This window comes from Amblyomma mixtum, chromosome 3 (assembly GCF_055824585.1).
Source record: "Amblyomma mixtum isolate Tamu chromosome 3, ASM5582458v1, whole genome shotgun sequence".
NCBI classification, from domain to species: domain Eukaryota; kingdom Metazoa; phylum Arthropoda; class Arachnida; order Ixodida; family Ixodidae; genus Amblyomma; species Amblyomma mixtum.
The window spans coordinates 92458230-92480738 of NC_143014.1; the positions used below are offsets into that span (position 1 = coordinate 92458230).

The window sequence follows — 22509 nt, forward strand, 5'->3', positions numbered from 1 at the left end:
TCTGTGAAAGCTGTCGTATTCTTCAATCGAAACTATAAACATTGTTTTGTTGTTGTTACCTCTTAACACTCCTCGGTCTCATTCACTACATTTGCTTACCAGCTATGCCGGGCATCAAACAGCCACCCCCTCATTGTCAGGACTCGGTGATGACGTCGCGTAGTCACCGAACCCATGACACCACCGTACATGTATGGTAAAAACCCAGCGAGATGAGACTCCACTGCCAAAAACACTCAAAAGGTTGATGGGACAGTGAGAGTAGCTCCGTCCAATTTGTTTCCTTCATAAAAATTGATTTTCAGCTCCTTGAGCTAATGCTGTTGATACTTTCTTGGTTTCAACAACCAAATGATAGCTGTGATATAAAAGTTCAGATTGCATTGTGTGGCATGAAACAAAACTACAATATAATTGTGAATACATAGTTTTAATTCACTACCACGCTCAAGTTCAGATTGCATTGTGTGGCATGAAACAAAACTACAGTATAATTGCGAATACATAGTTTTAATTCACTACTACGCTCAAGCCAGTCAGCTTCAAGAGCCGGAATGACAAGCGACGTGTTGGCAATTAGCGTATTTACTTGCGTAATTTGCGAACTTCTTCAAAAAGGGAGTGCGCAGATTACGCAAAAACTTTTCAACACGTCCTACAGAACTCTACAAAGGTTATAATGTGCAATATACAGGGTGTTTCACCTAACATTTTTTATAACTATTACTGTTAGGCTTCCCAATTATTGAGAGGCGTGTAGCCCACCGTAAGTGACACCCATATCAGTTCTTAGACTTTCGAAAATGCGGTTACCCTTGACGCTGTGGCCCAACAAATTTTGGCATCATCGCGCCGAAATATATGCACTTTCGAGAAGCTTGAAGGCAAAGCAACCTCTCAAGTGCACATAACTCGTCGAAACAGGCAAGATTTGTTGGGCCATAGTGCCGAGGGTAACCGCATTTTTGAAATTCTAAAAACTGCTGTGGATATTGCTTAGTGGGCTACACACCTCAATAATTAAGGAGACTAGTAGTAATAGTTAACTATTCAACAGTAGTTCAACAACCAGCCTGCTAGTTGGCATGTCTTAGCTGTGATGTACTACCAGGGCCGGTTGATAAGCAATGCACTTCGCTTTGCATCGTGCATCAAGGGGCCGTGGTACTACACCGCTGACAATGCTATGCCGAAAAAAAGCGCTGTTCTTACTCAAAAAGCGTATTCTTAAAAACTGTGGGAAGTCTTGGGTGAAACTAGGCATAATGCCGCCTATGCGTAGACCCCCCATCTCGCATCCCTTGCTGGGCAAAAAAAAAAGTTTGCTCCAAATGTAAGACGAATATCCCGCCCCCCGTTATGTAGATCCCCGCGGGATGGCATGACAGCACATGCGCAGCTCAAAGCAATAAATGGGCAACGTTGGAAATAAATCAAATATCTAGAGCAATGTTAGTGATGGTTGCATTATGCAGCCATCAGTAACACATATAGGATATTTGTTAGCCTAGCTATGAAATTTACATGTTTCTTGCAACTGCTGTAATTCACTGTTTAATCGCTTCTGCCTGCATGCACCTGCCAACATTCCCAACTACTAAAGTTTCCACTGTGGACTAGAATTATGGAAGACTCCGTAGATTGAGAAAAACCGAAGTTTTCCTTTTCACAGAATAATCGGTGCAATCACTCAGGAATTCGGTACTTCAGATAGCAAGCTTTCTTTTGTGAAACAAAGAACCAGGCTTTTAGAAACTGGTTATCAGTACTTTTAGTATCAGCAGCAGATCCTTCATTCAACACACCTTGCATCTTTCTTTTCAGCACACACTGGCACCTAACATTTTATGCATTTTCTCTCTACAGCCTATTTTGCATAGGACTGTAGTGGTTTGATGGCCATCACATAAAGCCATTTTTTTTTTCCAAAAAAACTGCTGGAGCAGGCTGTGTTGAATTAATCCAGCTTTCATTATAAGGCATCAATTCAATTAAATGCATGGGCATTGGAGACTGCTTTGTTCGTTGGCAGCATTTAACACTCCAAAGCTGCACATCGGCACCGAGACCCCACATTGAAAGGCTGTGGATTTATTTCCACCCCCTGGGGTTCTGTAAAAGATTCTGCCCACATCGCAATGCAGCTGCTGGAGCTGAGAATCATTAATGCGACCTGCTTGCTCGAAAGCACACCATTACAAGTGCTACAATACGGTAACTGGTACGAGGCCACTATTACGAAATATTCCTCAGTAGCATGCATCAGGTAAGTGATGATATCTGTGTGCGCATTTTTTCTTGCATTTCTCAAAATTTAACAGGACTGCTTTCATGGTTATCACGTTTCTGTCAGCATGAAATATGCCAAAATTAAATAACACACTCAAATAAGGGAGAAGCAGTATTAATCATGATGAGCAGCAGGCAAGTACTGCACATATGAAGGTAACTGCAAATTTTAGGCCTAGTAGCAGACTCCAGATGCAGATTGAAACACACGGGATTTTACTTTAATCACAGAGACACCACAAAGGCCTCATAATCACGTACGAAAGTTGGCGAGCCCTTTTCGGTGACTTTTTGAAACTCTCTTTTCTTCGTGTTGCGTGCCTATGTATGTCGGTTGAAAAGTGGCTATTGGTTAGATTCTTTCAGACATTGCGCAGCTACCATGTCCGCAGCCAGTCGGCCACGTTGCCCTGGTGGGTCAGGAAGCTTCCCCCCCCAGCGGAATTGCCATGCATGTCGGCAGCTGGCGATCGGCCGAGCAGGTGGGGAGCGTGCAAAAAGTGATGAGAGTAGAGGGAAAGGAGCGAAGACACTTTAATTCAAATTCTGACAACGGATAACTTAGCTTCTAATAAATGCATTAAAAAAAATTCTTGAAGGATATTCATGAAGCAGCACCCTTTAACATCCCACGCATACAGTAACTTTATTGGGAGCCCCTTTCAGAGCCCTTTTGAAACAACATGCAATTGGACAGTACTGTGGCGAGCTTAAATAAGTACATAGTGCAGATTGTAAATTAACAAACTAGCCCTTTTAATTTACAATTATTAATTTCTGAAACATCCGTTAACTTTCCTTGCCTTGGGAAAAAAAAATCTGGTTTGTTTATTTAGTCACTTTTGAATAAAAATTATGCATTAGTTACATTAACGTGCCGCACATCACAATGAAATGAAATGGATGTGCTATTTCGCAGTACACATATCAGTCCTTGACAGTAATGCAAAATTTTATTTGTCAAATGTAAACTATGAAAAATGAAATGTTTACTGTCTCATAGGAAGAAAAAGCTACTAGAAGATGTTACAAGAGCTTGCTTTTTTTCTTCAAATATTTATACTGGAAAATGCTAGAAAGTACAAACAGACAGACACAAACATACTTCTGAATTATACATATTTAAAGGCTGAGTTGGGAACTGCAATGCACTAGAAAAATTTAAAAGCAAAAATTCAATGAAGCTGGCTTATACGTACCAAGTGCATTTCAGATCAGTGCTTAAAGGCTGCACATATAAATATTTCATTTCGCAGCCAATAAGACCGTAATACTGCAAACAACCCTACTACATCTTAGGCAGCACAAAAATCGGTGAACCGGTGGCAGGCAGAAAACAATCCTTCCTGATGGACAGCAGTTGTTTTCAGCTAGTTTCTCGACATCCCAAGGTCCAGCGCTGCCACTAGCATTAAAAAAAAATCATCTTGGGGATGACACCTACGAAACTTGCAAGAGGGTCCAGCTATCAGGGAGTTGTCACGGACTGCACTGTTCACTCCAACACTAAAATCCACCATTTGGAAAAAGTTCCTAGCTACTTCAAGACAAAGTCTGGAAATACTACAAAAAAATTGAAAATTATGGGGTTTCAACGACTCGTGGGCCATGGCCCATGAGGGACACCGCAGTGGAGGGCTCCGGATTAAATTAGACCACCTGGGTTTTTTTTTCCTTCTAAGTGACAGTTATCATTTCAATTCAGAATAAATATTTTTCGGCCTCAATAGCACATCCAGGCCTCAAGAAAACCAAGTCATTAGTTTTTAGATAAAAAACACAGACAGTTAATTTCTTGCAGCTTGTCAACAGTTAGAAACAAATACTAAAGCACCAGGATTTATGGAATCAACACCTTAAGAATAGTCATTTTTTTAAAATATGCACACGATGCAAGAAATTCAGAAAAAAAAAAAAGATATCAGTGACACTGCAAGAAAATGGCAGAAAATGTCCAGGCTTATTGTTTTGTGAAATATTTGTCGCCATTTGCTAGTTGCCATAAAAGAGTGCCCTATTTGCCATGTGGAGGATGCTAAATACGCCTCAAACAAAGAAATATGTGCTAACTAGAGCTCACGCAGAGAGTTCGCAATGTACACAACTATGTACGAAGCGCTTAAGGGGGCACTGGGCCAAAATATTAGTTATTTAGGCATCAAATGTAGCCACAATCGACATAGATATGGAACTTTTTAAGCTGATTTCAGAACTGCATTTTAAACTTACAAATAACACAAGTCACCACCACTGGGGCGATAAATAATCCAGGAGAAAGTACATAGTATATCAGCATATTCGCAAAGCCCTGTTCCGTGCAATAAAGCTGTTAGTTTTCTTAAATGCCAAACGTGTACATACAAAAATTGAGAGCTTGACTGCACTCATTGTTTCAAGATTCATAAAAAAAAAATCACTCTACTGTCATCTTTTACGAGATGCCAAAGGGATAAGTGATAGCAATTAGAGAACTACAAGCCCAGAAGATCAACCCTGAACTTTATTCCCTGATCTGCTTCGTTCATTGCCTTGTGTGCTTTCGCTTTTGTTCAGAGAAATTCGGCCCTGCAACCAACGGCAGCTATGATCGTCTGATCTCTCCTCTTAATGGTGATACTAAGGTGGTGGTTCTCCATCGTAAATGCGCGGAATTCACGTTGTGCCAAGGCCATTAGAAGCTAAGAGTTGCCCAGTATTTTTGATGACCACCATTTTCTAAATTTGTACTGCATATTATGCTATATTTTCTCATGAGGCAGAAGACCACCTAAGAGTCACAAAAAAAAATAATAAATTGAGAAATTGAAAGTTCGGACTAAATTGGCCATTTTATTTCCCCCCCCCCCCTCCCCACTCCCATAAAGGGCTACGTGCGCCGAAAAAGTATTCAGGCCTTTTTTGAGTTTCGCCTCCATCTAAATGTGTCAGCAGTGGCCGAGATTGAACCCAGGTCCTCCTCCTCAGTAGCAAGTGCTCCAACTACTGAGCCACCGCTGTGAAAAAATGCATTGGTAGCTTTGAGATGGCGTGTGATATCTACGGGTCACTGTTGACCCATGATCGATAGGTATGGCAAGAAAAAAGTTGAAGCACTCACTACCTTGAAAACTTATATGACAGAAACCAATATATCATATTGCACAAGTAAAACAGGAGCAAGGTTTTCTTTTCGTTTTATTGTGTACTAAGCAAAACTAACAACCCAGCTTGGCTATCCCAACATGCACAATATATAATGAGGTACTCATATTGCTTCTAAATGTTAGACTCTCGGCACTACAACAGTACAAAGAACTGTCCACATATAGACCCCTCAGGACAACAGCTTCTTGACAGCTAAAGGCACATACAGAACACTGAATAAAAGCCTGCAACTAGCCTATATCATTGAACAGGCTGGTTACCAACAAAATTCTATTGCAAAGGAAAACTTCAGAACTGTATAAAAAATAGTAAGGAACAACTGCTCCGTGTTATGCACAGTAACAGAAAGACTGCAGCTTAATAGTGCACAGGCAAAACACTATTAATGCAATTGCTCGCTTATCTGCCTGGAACAATACATGCACATCATGACTGCTTTACAGTGCGAATGTATGCGCTTGTAGTTCATCATTCTTCAAAATCACACATCTCAAGCCCTGCTACTAGCAAATGTACAAGAGCTGTATGCCAGCAGGCAGAAAAAAATTATTATGCATCTGGGTGCAGATCACTCACCTAGTCAGGTACAGCTGCTATTCCTTGAAAACTTTGGTATGCCAGATCAGGCAGTACCAATGGGCAGAAGTTCAATAGCTAACTCTGCTGAGCAGCATAATAAGTGCATCTTAGTGCAAATGGTCTCAAGCAATTATTGCAAATGAGTGTGTGAAGTTATAATACAAAAAAAAGGCTGTCAGGTATTTGTTACACATGTAAACACTGCATCATTTACAATAAACATCTGAAAAGGGGGGGCAATGAGAACAGCGTCCGATACAATCAAACCCGGATACATCAAATTCACAGGGGATCTTGGAACCGCGCACTGTAATGATATTTCAATTTAAGACTGTGACAAAGTGTTGACACTAGCTTTAACGTGGCACTTTAAACTGTAAATGAATAGAAGTACACAACAGTGGCGCACACCCATCACCCAGCCCCGACCGTGCACTGGTATTCAGCGCACTTTTGAGCTTTCCATTGCAATCCATGGAAGGCAGCTGCATGAGCAAAAGTCACTTGATGGCACAGGTTATGGGCTGTCAATTGCTGTCAGCAGGCAACAACCTTTAAATCAGTGTTGTTCCTGTCCTGGCATTGTCCCTCTTTTTTCCTTTTCTTATTTACCTTTTCATCCCCAAATTTCTGTTCTGTTTTCACAGGCTGCGCATGGAAAAAAACTGCAGGAAGCTAAATGATGTCCATGTCTTTATATTGCCATTTGAAGCCTTAAAGCTAGCCCTCACACCTAAGAACTTAACATGACAGTAACAACATAAGTGCTCAAGAAAAGCAACTCGTGCAGAAGCAAGGAGCAATGCACTGGTTGATAAAAAAATTTGGTTGGCACTGAATAGGACTTCCAATGCCAATGTACAGTGCATGCAGTTTTTAAAGGGCTGCTTGTGCTGTTCTATACCAATACTTATTTGACATATTCGGGTTTGACATGAGCAAGACTCACTACACTGCCCGCTACATATACACAGCGATACACCAGACATCCACATGACAACAAATTGACAACATGAAATATGGTGAAGTTTCACACACCTTTCAGTAAAGAACAAAAGTTTGCCATCCACAACAATGCTAATTCGTGTAGCTTAATAAAGCAGTCTCGCTAAATGATGCAACCGACTTCATACACAGCATAAAAAACTGGCAAATAATGACAATACAACAGAGACTTCAGATAAATTAGAGAAACCAACCTTTGCATGAAAAACATGCTCAGCCAGCACTTTTATATTTATTGCCAAGGCGATTAGCTCTGCTATCACTATCCCAATTTCTGTTAGCAGTACAAAGAAGAAAAACAAAAATAACACCTGCAAGATTATATTGGCTGTCTGGAAAAATGGTGAGAAGCATGACAACATTTAATACAATGCTTCCTGAACGCAAACAATCCCAACATAACTTAATAACAGGAAACACTACAGCAAACATACAATTCTGCTACTCCATGCTTTCGACAGCTCCAAAACTAACTTGCTGTTAATGGTCCAGGTGGCAGGGGTGCGTAGCTAAACAATGGTACTTTTTATGCATATCAACGAATCGTAAACCCCTCTCGTGGTGGTTACAAAACTAACACTCAATGAATGAACAGTCCGTGAACAAAAGACCATTTAAAAGCAGTAAAAAAAAAAGTGTGTCAAGCAAACTTTAGCACCTTGCGTCTAGGGTAACATACCGCAGCTAGTAAGCATTAAAGCTCTCCATAAAGTAAAAGATATCCACACTTTCAAACATCCGCAGGCAGATGAGAGAAACTGCTGCAGTTCTCGGATGACCAAACATCAAAACACCAAAACGAGACAGTCTAGATACAGTCTCACTGTCACAGCGAAAGCACGTGGTATAGGTCAATTTTGGCAGTCCCGATGCACAGGAGACGAGAGCCACCAATGAACACCCTGCTTGAGCTGGCAGTGTTCATTTGTATTTGCTCATAAACTTTTGGTGGAAATCCTTGAAATGTGTAAGCATCACCTGGAGCTTCTCCAATGGAGGCAGAATTGTGGTCCTGAAAAGGACATCAAAAGTACCAGGCATTAACTGCTAGCAGTCCAGCAGTTAAGTTGCACTCATTTAGCACTGAGCCTAAAATAACGGGGTGATACATACCTAAAATGATAGGTTCCAGGCACCTGTCCAAAACCACTGCCAGGGACAACACATACACCAGTGTTTTCAAGCAGCTGCATCACATAGAAGAAATCCGGAGCTTGGCCAGCAGCCTGTCCACAACAAAGAAGGAGACAACAAACAGCCAAGTTATTTGGTGCACTGACAAATCTATTAACAGCATCAATTCTCTCAGAAGGAAAAAAAGAAAAGCGACAATGCTATTAGCACTAGCCTGCAAGAACAAAAATAATAACCTTGGCTTCTTCAATGGCTTTCTGTGGCAATGTGAACCTTGGGAATGCATACATGGCTCCAGCCACTTTGTTGCACCGAAATCCTTCAAATGAGTTAAACGTGTCAGCAACAAGTTTTGCCCGCTTCTTCAAGGAATCCAGGACAGCCGTCTTCTCCTATGACAAGATGAAAGAACGATTGTACTGTAAACCATATTCTGCAGTTATAAAATGCCAGTCATGGAAGCAAAAGAGTTCACCTTGATGAACAAGTCATATGATGGCTCACCAGGCTTCGGAGGGTTGACGACACAGTCCATTGCGCACTGCAAGAAAATACAATACATGACTTATTTGCAGAGGCAGTGCATTGCTGCATGCATTAAATCCACAAAACATCGAGTCATTATGCTTTTTAAACACACAGCATGGTCTCCTACACCATAAATGCATAAAGAAAACCAGTATCGCTCTAACCAAAATAGTATTCGGGTTTGTTTAGGATGACTAGTCTCATTACAGAATCACAAAACTCATTTAATACTCGACATTTTAACTGATGTACAGCAACACATTTTAGCTCCTGAACAAAGCCACATATAATAAGTTAAAAATTGAACGCTGCATGTGTTAATATTCAGAAATAATTCATGTGAGTGCATTAACAAGCATTAATAAACAATAACCCATCTGTCGTGCGAGCAGCCGCATCGCTTCCGAATGCAGCCAGAACAAACGGCCGGTGCATTTGTGTTTGTGCACTTGCTGCTCAGTGGTGATGAACAAGAGACAGCCCCCAATTGGGGTGCAGGGGGGCATGCAGAAGAGAGGGGGGGGGCAACCGGCACCTGGGAGACGGCAAGGGGCCGAAGACAAATGGCAGCTACGGGGCCGTTGCGGATGACTGTGTGTGCGCAGGCCCCAACCCTGCGCACTGGCCGAAAGGCCGGCACATTAGCACCGGAAACACGGCTGGCAGCCGAGACAAAATGCTGGGCCCAGCAAAGCACGGTGCCCCAGGGAAGGGTGTTACCCGATCGGGCAATCGTCTGTGCTTGGGAGCAGCAAGCACCTACGCGTAACGGCCGCCGGGTTGTGGTACCTAGCCGCGATGATGCCTTCACAAGGAACCCAGAGAAAACAACGGAGAAAGGAGAACAAACCAGAGCTGGCTGGAGACTAGGACCCTGAATGGAGGAAGGGAGAGATAAACGCAGAGGAACAGAAGAGAGGGATCGGAGATGCGGAGACAGAGGCCGCATCCTGATGGCAGCGAAGTTGTCGCAGTATTGAATATGATGTAAATAAATTCTGGTGTAATCTGGTGTAATCTGCATTTTCGTGCTGGTTCGGCTTCGTTGGGAGGAGCAGGGAAAAGTTGGAAAGAACTGCCCGACTCTTAATACATCACAAGACTTCTCTCTCATGTCATCACCCTTTTAACCCTTTTATTGGTCCTCTCAAAAAAGAGGTAAAAAACATAAAAGAAAGAGAGAGGATGCCTGGACCAGCAATGCTTTGCCAGGCTTAACGCCAATTCAAAATAAATGAAAAATAACTAAATGTTCCAAAGAAGAAAAAAAAATTAAGCGAAAAACAGAGCATTAAAAAAAAAAACTCATAAGAAAAGAAAACAAAAGTCTCGTCATAATAAGTTAGACGCAGGCAGATAGCCAACGCACAGCGTGCAGTCCGCAGAATAAATAAAAATAAAATAGTAATAAAAAAAAAGAAAACCCAAGTCTGCAAAGTCATTGTCACCGTAACAGTCAAAGAAAGCACTGAGCGCCGGCCACAAAATAAAAATCAGAAAAATAAAAACATAATCAAGACAAAGGAAAAACCCGAAGTCACAGTCACTCAGTCAAGGACACAGTCACAGTCACGCACTGACTGCGCCCACTGAAGGGCGAAGGCCTCTCCCATGTCTCTGTCATTTTTATTTATTTATTTAATTTATTTATTAACCCTGTCCTTTGCCAGTTGCGGCCACCGTATCCCCGCAAACTTTTTAATCTCATCCACCATGAGACACCATGACACCAGCCATCTGCCTTCACTTACACAGCCTGTTTTCATGCTACTACTACTACTCTGCAGTCTCACTCTATTCTCCATCATATAATTGCCGCTGTCAGCCTTTCCATATTGTGGGGACTGCACGTCTAGAATGACCCAAGCGCATTGCTGCTGCTGCTGCTGTTTCACTCATTAGACAAACCCCTCAAGGTCGTCGTGAGTGGAATGGGGCGGTTGCACTGCTTGTCCCCCTCCAATGGGGAGTTTTCCCAAAAACCCCTGCTGGTCACCCTCTCATTTATTCTGCCCATTACAGCTTTACACTCCTAAATTCTCAGTGATACTCTCTCAGTGATACACTCGACAGTTCTTCCAGAGTGAAGTCTTGAGCAGGCTATCGAGAGAGAAACCGCAACTGACTGGAGCAGCAGCAAGGTGCGTAGCCTCTCATCCCGGTCTACTCTGTCTCAACCTTTCAGCAGGTTGTAGATGAACGCAATTTGTATGTATGCTAGAACCATGGTCCGAAGGGCATGGCACACAGCCCGTTCTCTGTCCTCATAAGCCATTACTGGTGGTGGCACGTGAAAGCCATTAGCTTGCAGGCTGCATTACCTGAATGTGCCCCTCACACTACCTGGCCCCAACCTCTTCTGCGCAGTGCTGTGCGTTGAAACCCTGAAGTTGGCCACGTGGCCCATAAACATCCTTTGTTGCACTGACATACGTATAGCCTTTGCTTTGTGCACGTGACGCCACTGACCCTCTCGTGGATGATACTGCATAGGTACGGGTTATGCTGAGGTCTGAGGATTACCACAAAAAACCTGCGAATACGGACCCGCATATAATATGAGGTGTAATTTGGGGATAGCAAAAACAAACAAACAAAAAAGTTTTAATCCGCGTGTAATGCAAGTAAGGCAGTCAGCTCGAAGACTTATGGAAGTCGCGAAAGATGAATGTCCTCCAATTATTTGTGTACATCGGGCGCCAAATATCTGGCAGATACATATCGGGTGCCGCAATTGCACCTACTCGTGTCCTACGCCACAAACATAAGCAGACCGGTTGCAGGCACACACGCTTCAGATGTGTCCATAGTCAGTGCTTTAGTGATCGTCATCGTCGGGTGTACTGTCTTCCGAAAAGCCGCCGTCAAAGATATCTTAAAGGGATACTGAAGCAAAATCTTAAAATTGAACAAAAACGCTGAAAATAGATTCTCGGAATGTAATTACACCAAAATCTAGTCGTCACTGCGCATATTTTTCAACGGATGGTTTTATTTTCGATGTTTTACGAGCGCGCGCCAAGCCCTCCCGGCTGGCGCGAGGTGAAGAGGGTGACGTCATGGCACCCTCCCGCGGCGACAAATATGGCGGCGCCCTTTGATGCATGAAGCCTCGCTTCGGACTGGTTTCATCGCAGTTACTGCCTTCTTCAGCGCGTTCAATGGCCATAAATGGGCCACTGGTCTTTCGCTTCGTCTCCTATCGGCCATAAGAAAACCTAGGAGCAATAAGTTTGCTTTATTTTTTATTTAGAGTGACGATTCTGCCCCTTTAGGCTAAGAGGGGCGTCGGTTTGTTGACAACAATGGTTCCCCTCCTAACCACCAGATGGCGCCACTAGTCTAAACATCGTCGGGCTTCTGTTTTAAAAGTGAGAATGTTAGAAATGGCGTAAAGTACAGAAAAAATAGCTGCATTTAGCGTACGTAAGCGTGCATATGGTTATGGTATGTAGACAGCATTGATTAACATCTTGACATATCTGTGTACGCCATGAGCAGACGACAACCGCGAGTAGCGATGGCAATCGTGCTTCTGCTAGAACAGTGGGCGCGCGGGTGTAATAACGTCTAGTCGCAGCCTCCACAGGCGGCCGCCAGGTGCAACGATACGGCAATAAATACAAAAAAAAAAAACCTGTTATCCGCCTTTTTTGCTAAAATGCTTGTCGCATTTATCAATTTTAGCAGTCAAGCTCTTGTTTAAATGTAAAACAGCAGCTCCAAAAGTTTGGTTCAGTATCCCTTTAAGATATCTTTCCACAAAAGCACGTCTTCAGTACCATTGAGCGCATTTGATATCCTGCATTTCTTGAAATTAACCGGTGGGCTCCTCAGGAATGCTGGCCCAAGCGTCTGCCATCCAACTGCACAGCATGGCTGGAGAGGCCCGTGTCAGGCGGCAGTAAGTGCAGGCTCTTCCTACCTCATCCAGACCATGTAGCAGTGCTTTATGTGGTACCAATGCTTTCAGCAGCTACGATTACTTTCCTTTTAAAGCAGCCGAGTACTGCTTTTGCGATCCCAGATACCTTGGGAGGTGCGATCGTCCTGGGTGTCACGAGGTCGTGTCAGTGTAGTGACCTCGCATCGAAATCGAAACTATCAACCCATGCCACCACTAGATGGTGCCTCCTCTCACAAGTGTGGTGGTAACGGCGCTCGTTAATAACAAAACGGAACTGCAAATTTTGGGCAAAAATTGTTTGGATCTGCATATAATGGAAGGTGTAAACTTGCTAAAATCCGAAAAAAAAACAAAAAAAAACACGTATTATACACAGGTTTTTGTGGTAGTGCAGTACTTTTAATATAGCTCACCATTTCATAAACACTTGTGCTCTCAATCAAGCACCATTCTTCCTTTGAAGTGAGAATGCAACTGCATGGTGAAGGCTGACTGAGCCTTCAGCTTTCCTCTGGCCAGAACCCGCTTTATGTGGGCAACTCAAACACACTGTGACTGCGCTTGAACACGTGTGACCGCACAATGCTGGTGCAAAATATAGCTGAACAAGCATGCAGTCACCACCTAGTGGAAGAACACCCGTCTTATTCACAGAATGCGGTCTGTTCTGGAATTGCCAGGAGCCCGCTGGTATTTCCAGTGACTGCGTAAAGGTCCTGTGAACCATGCTGACAGCTCCTAGACTACTGCCCTGGCTTCCCCAGGGTAGAATTGCTTACAGAAGGTGCCACTTGATCTTCACACCCCACCCTCGCCAGGAACGAAGGCGTGCATAGGCAGAAGAGAGATGCTTACATTTATTGAACCCAGCACATCTAAAATAAAAGGGAGGTGCTTTACCACCGCTATTGCTGAGGAAGACGTGTGCAAACCTTATTTCAATCTAACCTTAAAAAAATTGATTCAACAATTACAGTGCTCCCTAATGCGAAATTTGAGCGCAGCTTGATTTTGCGATATACTGAGGCAGAAAACTTGGACCATGCTTAAGCTACCCTTAAGAGTACAATGCGAAGCATCGGTGCTTTGTTGCACAAAGCCTCTAAACTATCGCAATTAATGAACGCCCCTAAGCGGTGCAGAGCGGGCGGGGTGAAACCTTTGCCCGTTTTCAGTGTCCTCTCCTGTGTTTGCTGCTCCCTGCGAGAATTCATTGCAATGTGCGTCTCATTGCTTCAAGGAGGAATGCTGAAGCCACAAACGACACGTCACTGTTTGGAGCGGGCCACGAGGCGCATGGCCTGTACAATCAGAGTAGCAAGTGCCCGTTCCCATGGTAAACCTAGTGGACTCCACAAACGGCCCCCACAGACGCCCATGTATGAGCTGATTGATGGTTCAACTGCCGATTCATGGACCAGCAGTTTTGTGGTAGATATTACGTTGATTTGAACATACTCAGCCACACACATGTGCAACAATTAAGGGACCACAATTTTTGCACAAGGAATCGCCACATTTGGGCAGGTCAGTGCATCGTTTCTCACAAATCCTACAATGGGTGCCACCTAAAACGGAGGGGTTGCAGGGATATCAGCCTGCTACAGCACCCACCGCAGCAGATTATGCGCAGGTGGTTATGATACATGTTCTAAGCATGATGACTATCTGCAAACATGTTTAGGAAGCCATTACGCAAGAGCCGGCACAAAGTGAGTATGTACCCTCTCGCCTACCCCCACCGTACCTCCTGCACTTTCCACCTTACTCCCACCGCTAGCCCCTCCTCTGCATTTTCATTCTCGCCCTCCCTTCATTATTGCTGTACTTTCAGCCTTGGCTGTGCTCTTCGCTTTGCTATAGCTCTGCCTGTTATGCGAACAACATGCAAGCCAAGAACTGGTGCCCAAGAACTGCACTCTAAAACATTTTCAAATATCAAAGCTACACTCAGGCTAGGAGACTTGCATACTGGAAGACTCCCAAGTGATTTCAGCCACTTGGCGCTCTTGACCATCACCATCATCAGCCTGAATACGCCCTCTACAGGAATAAGGCCTCTCCCATCTCTCTACAAATAACCCTATATTGTCCAATTAACCCTGTGCTCTTGACCAGACACCTAAATAACTCCATATAGATGGTTTTGCATTTGACTTCCATTTAATTGTGGCTGCTGCAGCTAGAAATCAAACCTGTGAACTTCTGCTCTGCACCGCACAACCACAGCCACTGGGCCATCAAGCCACACTGTTTCTTTTTGATTCCATCTTACTCTATACATGCGCAGGTTCTGATTCAATTCCTTCAGAAACACCCATCTAAGACAGGGGAAATGAAGTGAACTAATGTCAGGGCATGCCTTTCCAAAGAACAGCAAGCATCACAGTGGAGAGCTGGGATATGCAATGGGTGTGTCACCAGCAGGGCTCGCAGTCATCAGCTTACCGTAAACTAGTGCACTTAAACACAAGATGCAGGTCACCATAATCAGATAAACTTGACACCCAAAAAGAAATCATTACTTCATGTACCAATGGCACAATGTCTCACCTTACACTTTGCCAACTGCCAGTGAAATGTGCCTCAAAGCAAACATCACTCATAGAGCAGTAGCAAATGCCTAAATGCTGCACATCTGGCTGAGCAGCATTCGTGATGAACTACACAGCTGCAATGATAGTCGCTCATGTACTGATCATACATGTATTGCAATCCTACATCCTAAAATCTTACACAATTTTATTGCAGTGGGAAAAATCAGCATGCAATAGTTGTAGTATACTATGGTCTTTCAACTAATTTATGTTTCTCCCACTGTGTGCAACAGGCATGTAGCCAGGATTTTTTTTTTCGGCAGAGACCCAAGACGCATTCTTGTATTGAGGGGGGTGCTAGGTGCTGCATGCCCAACAAGAGCACTGCCAACAGAATTGTGGAGGGGGGGAGGGGAGGGGGGGGGGAATTGCCGTGCTTGATTTTTTTTTTTTTTTACGGGGGTGGGCCTCAGGCCTCCCCATGGATATGATGTGCCTGATATGCAACATGAGACAGATGCGAGTCCTGCGAGAATGGAATGAAGCAGCTCTGAAAATTGCAACACTGCTGAGTAAAATGTGGGTGTGCAAAAGATGCTAGGCTGTTGGCACCACACTGTCACTGATACATTGCAAACACAAATATGTCGCCCACATTGAAGTTCTTAAAACCCTAAGGTAGCAACTTTAGAAAATCTCACTAACTTTTCTGCGGCTTGACTGTTTCTGTCCACACTTTAAGCAAATCACACCAACAAAAAATTTTCATAGCTCTCATGTGCTTTCTCAGTGGACTCTAAAAGTAGCCAAAACCTCGGTAGACTCTATGCAGAGTCATGCTCTGTATTCGTTTATACATTTCCTGAAGGTATTCATTCATATGGCATGTCAACACATCAGTGTCCTTAAAAGAATCAACCATTGACCAAAACGTGTCACGAGAATATGGCGGAAATGAAAAGGTCGTGCCTCATACTATAAGAATTGAGCGCTGCAATACCAAAGACACGAGAATTTATAATTTTAATTTTGAATTTAAAATCGAATAAAACAAACTGAAGTGCCATTCTGCAGTGAAACCCTGCCATTATCAGTGTATCTGACAATGTGACTACATCTCGGTAAAATATCGATGTGCACAGTGTTGTTTTTCTTTGAGGAGTGTTCATCATGTTTCATCATAGCTTACGTTCTCTCCAGTGCACCCTTCAATGAAAAGCAATGCTCCCTTTGCGTTATCTACCATGTGCTTTTACAAAAGCTTTTGTCACTAGACGGCACCACAGTGTTTTGCATTCCTTGGATGAAGGGGCAACCACGTTACTAAAACTTTCTTCGATGAGACATATATCACTGTACCAACAGTTTTGGATGTGGAAACTAAAATGGAAGCTACTCTGTACTACACTGTTTCATACATCAGGTGCAATGCTGTAAAAGGTATGGAAGTAATCCGCATGAAAAAATAAAAGAAGGCATGTTACTACGCATTTGTTTTGTGGCCGAGTGGTCTAAGACACAAGAAGGCAGCAGTGTGTCGTCAGCAATAACAGCACATTTAATCAAGCTAAAAACAAATGCAGTGTGTAATAAGCCAGCAGGCAAAACATTTATTATTTTTCACTCGCCACAAGGAACGCACTACTTTTTGATCATAGATGAAGGCAGCGCAAGCTTTGATAGCATTGCACCTGAGGTATGAAGCGGAGTTAAAAAATGTCTAATTACTGTCCCATCACGCCACCACCATCACTGGTCACGATTTCCAGTATTGGGCACGTGCAGCCATAAAAAAATTCTTAGTAAATATCGTCAACACTGTTTCAAACGGTCGCAGAATTGAGCACCTTAGAAAGAAAGCTTTCCGTTATGCCAAAAAAATTGGGTGCTTAAAATTCAGTGTTCAGTCCCTTAAAATTTTGTATCATTTAAACACATGCTTTGATCAGGGACCAGCACTCTGCCTCATGTTCAATGCTGCAAGACTCTAGCTTCCACTTTACTAAAGTGTGCGCATAAAAAGCGTGTGACAAGGTCAGTAACAAAAAGCAACATAGCAGCTCCTCGAACCAATCCTTCCACTGTCGACAGAAGTGACAGGCAACGAACAACCATTCAAGTCGCAGTTCTACTCCCTCAACTCACCTGTCCTAAAACAGATGAGCAAAGTTTGGCAGAGACAGACTTCAACAGGACACGTTTCACAGCTGGGTCTAGATTGATGACCTCTACGTAACCACCACGTAATCCACACCTGCAAGCATGAGAATGAGCAGCTGTACTTGATCAGAAGTCAGACAATGATTCCCGTTTTCTTTTATAACTTGCAGAGTGACATGCAAGAATAATATAAGGATTAAAGGTCTTTTTTTTTTTTCCAGCAAAAGCATGGTTCCATTTACTTATTTTTTTAAGCAGATGCACATGGAATACAGAACTAAATTATCACTTGCAATGATTGAGCATGCCCCTCCTAAAAAAAAAAAAAATGCAAAGAGTGCTGATTAATGCTCCTGTTACGGGGGTCTCAAGGCAACAGCATCCAATTTTTTTTTCTTAGTAAAAATCGATCGTCTGGCTCTTTGTGAATATGCTGATGTTATTTGGGCAGCAATTTGAACTTCAAAATGACATTTTTTTCCCCCTGCCACTCAATTCAAACTTATGACTCCAATGATGAAAAGGAGTCGTTGATTACCAGGAGGAAGTGAGTGGCAGTGCGGCCTAATCGCACGAGATCCGTGCTGGCAACGAAGCTTTGAAAATGAAACTATACGGATGAACTCTCCTTCAGCCTATTAAAAGAGGTTTTACTATATTTCATCTCTTCCCCTTTTTCTAGCTTATAAGAGCTCCCTTTTCAGAGGAAGTAGCCTCATTGTCATCGATATAGGCCACACTGAATTTGTCCTCAGTGTCCCCTTTAAACAAATTTATGTTTGACAACATTTTGAATAGCCAGAAACAAGGTATCTTGATTGCAGCACCATTGCTCAGTAAAGCTAAGTAAACTGCAGTTTGCTATGGGACAGAAAAACAAAAACAAATGCACATTGTGTGCTCACTTAGAAGCACCACCTGGTGGCACAGACCACTCAATTTTTCTAGCTCCAAGAACTTAAAACAACACGCTTGACAACATATGTGATGCAATGTTATAACTTGGCAAGGTGAATGTGGATGCGTCCACAAAACGTCCAATTTCAACTTTCATCATTTTATAACACAGGAGGTCATACACTGTAACAGATGACTCACTCTAGACAGCTCCACCACACACTGCGCATGCACAATATTTTCCCACGACAAATGCTCATTAATTCCCTCTAACAGTCAATCAAAAATAGCTGCCACTGCTCCACTAAACCTGAACTACTGCTAAGGCTATCGTGCACTAAACATGGGTAGATCAGAGGTTAATGGACACGTCACGAGAAGCGCCATGCTGTTTTTCTCAAACAGTTTACAGTGCATACTCACTCTCCCATATATCCTTTGGAGGCAGACATAAAAGAAGCAAGTTCCATTTCAGAGTAAGGAGGGCCCATATTGTGCATGACTTTGCGAAAGCTGTGAAATGCAGCTCCTTCAGCATAGATGTTGTGCTGATACACCTGCAAGTATCGGCAGTAGAATGTGAGGGCCACAAGTATTTAAGTGATAGTAACTGGATTAATTCTTACCTCATCAGCCATAAGGAAGAGTTTGTGCTTATGTGCAAACTCTACAACTTGTTTGATGTTCTGCTCAGTCAGGACCGACCCTGGAAAAAAAAAAAGGCAAGAGAAGCTGCACATTCAGTTTTCTTCTTACTGTAGACCTTTTCAAAAAAACGTCCATGGGTGCCACCATATTGGCCACTGGTCTGTGCTCATAGTACAAGAAAGAGTTGAGGATGAAGCTCCTCACGTTCTCCCCATAGCCCAGAAAACCGGTTTTCCCAAGGGTCGTGAAAAGGTCTACAGACTTATTTAGCAATTATACAGCAAGTCAAAAACAAAGATACCCTCAAAAATAGCCGATAGTGACGTATCTGCAGTTAGGTCTCAGAGTTGCAAAATGCTAAGGAGAACTAAAACTACCTCCACTATCAAGCAGCAACATACAGTAGAATCTTGATTGCACGAACACGGGTGATACGAATTTCGGTATGAGGTAAGTTGTAGAGTTCCCTAGCCATAGTGCACTATGTACAATGTGCGGAACTTCGAATGTTCCAGACACTCTCCCCTACCACTTCAGATGGCACAAATGTGTGAGCCACGACTACACCCTTGAATGGTTTGGTTCATTGGGGCTTAACATTCCAAAGCGACTCAGGCTATGAGAGACGCCATAGTGAATGGCTCTTGAAATTTCGACCACCTTGAGTTAGGTGACAGGACGAAGCGCCCCCTTCGTCCTGTCACCTACCTATGTGCCTTGTCTGTTTTTTGCGCCTAAAAACTATTTAATTATGAACCACAAACCGACTAGCCCAGCAGCAAGTGCTCTTAGACCCTATAGTTCGCTTCCCCGCAATGCACCCTGAACTCGTCCCCTATGGTTTGCTTCCCTGTAAAGTACCCTCCTTAGCTGTGTTAGTTACTTTAACAAGGAAGGACGCCGCCGTCGCAGCGCCACGAATGGCGTGTTTGCTGCACACGCGCGGAGGAGATGGCTCTCTTCTGCTCGGGACGGGGAAGCGCACTGATGTTCCCGTGTGACACTCCGCTCTGCGCCGGTGGGGCGAATGGAGGAGCCTCATGGGGGGAAACTTTCTCCCACAGCTTGTCATGTCCAGCCTCGGTGTTTTCCCCTGCCCTAGCGTGGGCGAACATTTGCTTGTAGCTGTACTGGTGAGTCAGTGTCCTCTATTCCTCGGTATATTTTGTTGCTAGCTGGCGTTATTGTTGTTGTAGCAATAATTGCATTGTTTGTGTCAGCCAGAGTTTCGTTCCTTTGTTCCCGCAGAGCAAGGCTCGCCATGGTCGGCTTGCGCTTGGTAGCGTACACGACCATGAGGTAGGGTCCACGTGGTTCTGAACTGTACCAGCCGCGGTTAAAACGGGGAGAACGTATTTATCTCCCCCTAAGTGAAACCCCACAACTGGCAGCCCAATGTGGGCCTGCTCTTGGAACACTGGACGACTGTCTGTTCAGTTCGAGGAACGCTCTTTGTTCGGACTTAACAAGTGCTAGGCCTAGTGTGAATTTTGATTGCTATAACCTGCGGCATGCTTTCTGAGTGCGAGGTGTACTGCGCTGTTTGAACTTGCATGTTTGAACTTTTCAACGTGCTCAGCACATTTTTTGTCAAGTTTTCTCTGGAGTTTCTTCAGCACGAGAACCACTTGGTCTGCATCGAGGGAGTGCGAGGTCTAGCGCCCGCGGAGTTGCCGAGCCCGAAGCAAATGAGTACGGAAGCCGCGTGGGTGGTCCGAGTTTTCTTGTACATATTTTCTCTCCTGTCTCTGTTACGACTCTGGGAGTCGCAGCTCCGAGACCCGTGTGGCCTGGGGCCACGGGTGGCACTACGAGCTCGCTGGTATTGCAGCTCGACACTGCGCGCTCCGACACTGTCCGATGCGGTGGGCGTCGGTCGCTCAGAAGCTGTTTTGTGCAGCGAGCGGGGTAAAACCACCCCACAAAGCTGATGTCTCCTCGCGGCTGCGCGCATTAAACCCGTTTCGGGTCTTCTTTTGTTGAGGGTCGGTGTCACAATGGCAGTGAGGCCTAACTAAGGCTTTTCAGAGCTGCATGCACCATGTCAAAAGTGACACGACCACCGGACCGTGGTGTTGAGAGGGGGCACACTTTGCTGCCCCACCCATTTTTTTTAACCTCGCATGAACTGAGCAGTCTCGTTCAACTCAAGAAAGGGCTTTGTTCACTCAAACTTTGCGTTGCACAACCGCCCGACACTTTTGCTAGCAAGTTGAGCATTGAGCCACGAGGCCTTTTTGGACGCTGTTTCCCCTCCCGTGACCTACGTTAAACGCATGCGGAGTGTGTTTTGGAAATTTTGCAGATCCAGTGCACATCATCTCGCTGCCGCCTGCTGCGACGGAGCGGCCTGTATCCTGTTCGCCGCATCCATCCGGAGCAGCCGTGGCGACACCAGACACCAGCCACCTCCGGCTACTGTTACCCTGGCGACTACTGCAGAATCCTGGCCTGCAGTGGTCAACTGGCCCTCCTCTTCGCGGGCCGGCGGACACGTAGTCCGCGAGCCATGCGAGTCGTCCCAGCGGAGGCCTTCACGCCGCCTTCGGAATACCACGGAAGACTGCGTGCACGCTGTCGGCACGACCTCCGCTGCAAGACCTGCCTCAAGGACATGAAGACCAGGAGAAGCCTCCGTAGCATGTACTTGCAGGCGCATAGGTCTTATTTAAGGTTGGGGGGGATGTGGGGACGCGCTTTACTCGTCCCCTGTGGTTCGCTTCCCGGAGCGACGTTTCGTTCTTCACCGGCAGGGCAAATGGCGAAGCGTCGTGGGGGGGAACTTTCTCCCACAGCTCGTCCCACCCGGCCTCGGTGTTTCCCCCTGCCCTAGTGTGGGGGAACATTCGCTAGTAGCCGTGCTGGTGAGTTGGACGTCCTCAATTCCTCAGCGTATTTTGTTGCTAGCTGGCGTTATTGTTGTTGTAGCAATAAATGTCGTTTGTGTCAACCAGAGTGTCGTTCCTTTGTTCCCTCAGAGCAAGGCTCGCCGTGGTCGGCGTGCACTCAGTAGCGTACGCGACCACGAGGTGGGGTCCGCGCGATTTTGAACTGTGTCAGCCGTGGTTAAACGGGGAGAACGTATTTATCTCCAACTAAGTAAAACCCCACAACGGGCCTCTAGAATTTCGCCTCCATCGAAAATCGACCACCGCGGCCCGGATCAAACCCGCGTCCTTTGGGTCAGCAGCCGAGTGCCCTAACCACTGAGCCACCACGGCAGCGTCACTGCACTGTTGAGTACCAAGTGTTGCCCGTACATCGTCGATACTACGATAACTAGTCATGCAGTATGCACTGCAAGTAGAGAGCTGTGGCTACATGGTCGTAAATAAGTCCTGCCATCTGCAAAACCAATCTTCGTGTATGCATTTTCCATGCTTCTGCACCCCGATTTTGTTTGTTTTGGATGATAAAAATTTTTCGCAACATCGTGAGACTTGTATCATTGAGATTCCATTGCACTACAATTACAGTTCTGGTTAATAACCCATTCTTATTACGCCGCCGCGGTGGCTCAGTGGCTATGGTGCTCGGCTGCTGGCCCGAAAGACGTGGGTTCGATCCCGGCCGCGGCGGTTGAATTTCTTTGGGGGAGAAATTCGAGGCCCGTGTACTGTGCGATGTCAGTGCACGTTAAAGAACCCCAGGTGGTCGAAATTTCCGGAGCCCTCCACTACG

The 22509-nt window shown here is 44.7% G+C and overlaps 1 protein-coding gene across 1 annotated transcript in view; it reads right to left on the minus strand.

Moving 5' to 3' along the window:
• Positions 1–5445: 5445 nt before the first annotated feature.
• LOC149350945 (alanine aminotransferase 2) overlaps positions 5446–22509 on the minus strand; it is a 28630-nt gene continuing 11566 nt past the window's right edge. Inside the window, exons 7-13 of the mRNA XM_089580110.1 lie at positions 18807–18886; positions 18604–18737; positions 17269–17377; positions 8627–8692; positions 8388–8543; positions 8131–8243; positions 5446–8029 (exon numbers count right to left, since the gene is read on the minus strand). Coding sequence (XP_089436236.1) covers positions 7939–8029; positions 8131–8243; positions 8388–8543; positions 8627–8692; positions 17269–17377; positions 18604–18737; positions 18807–18886 — 749 coding nt within the window. The 3' untranslated portion in view covers positions 5446–7938. The remainder of the gene's footprint in view (positions 8030–8130; positions 8244–8387; positions 8544–8626; positions 8693–17268; positions 17378–18603; positions 18738–18806; positions 18887–22509) is intronic.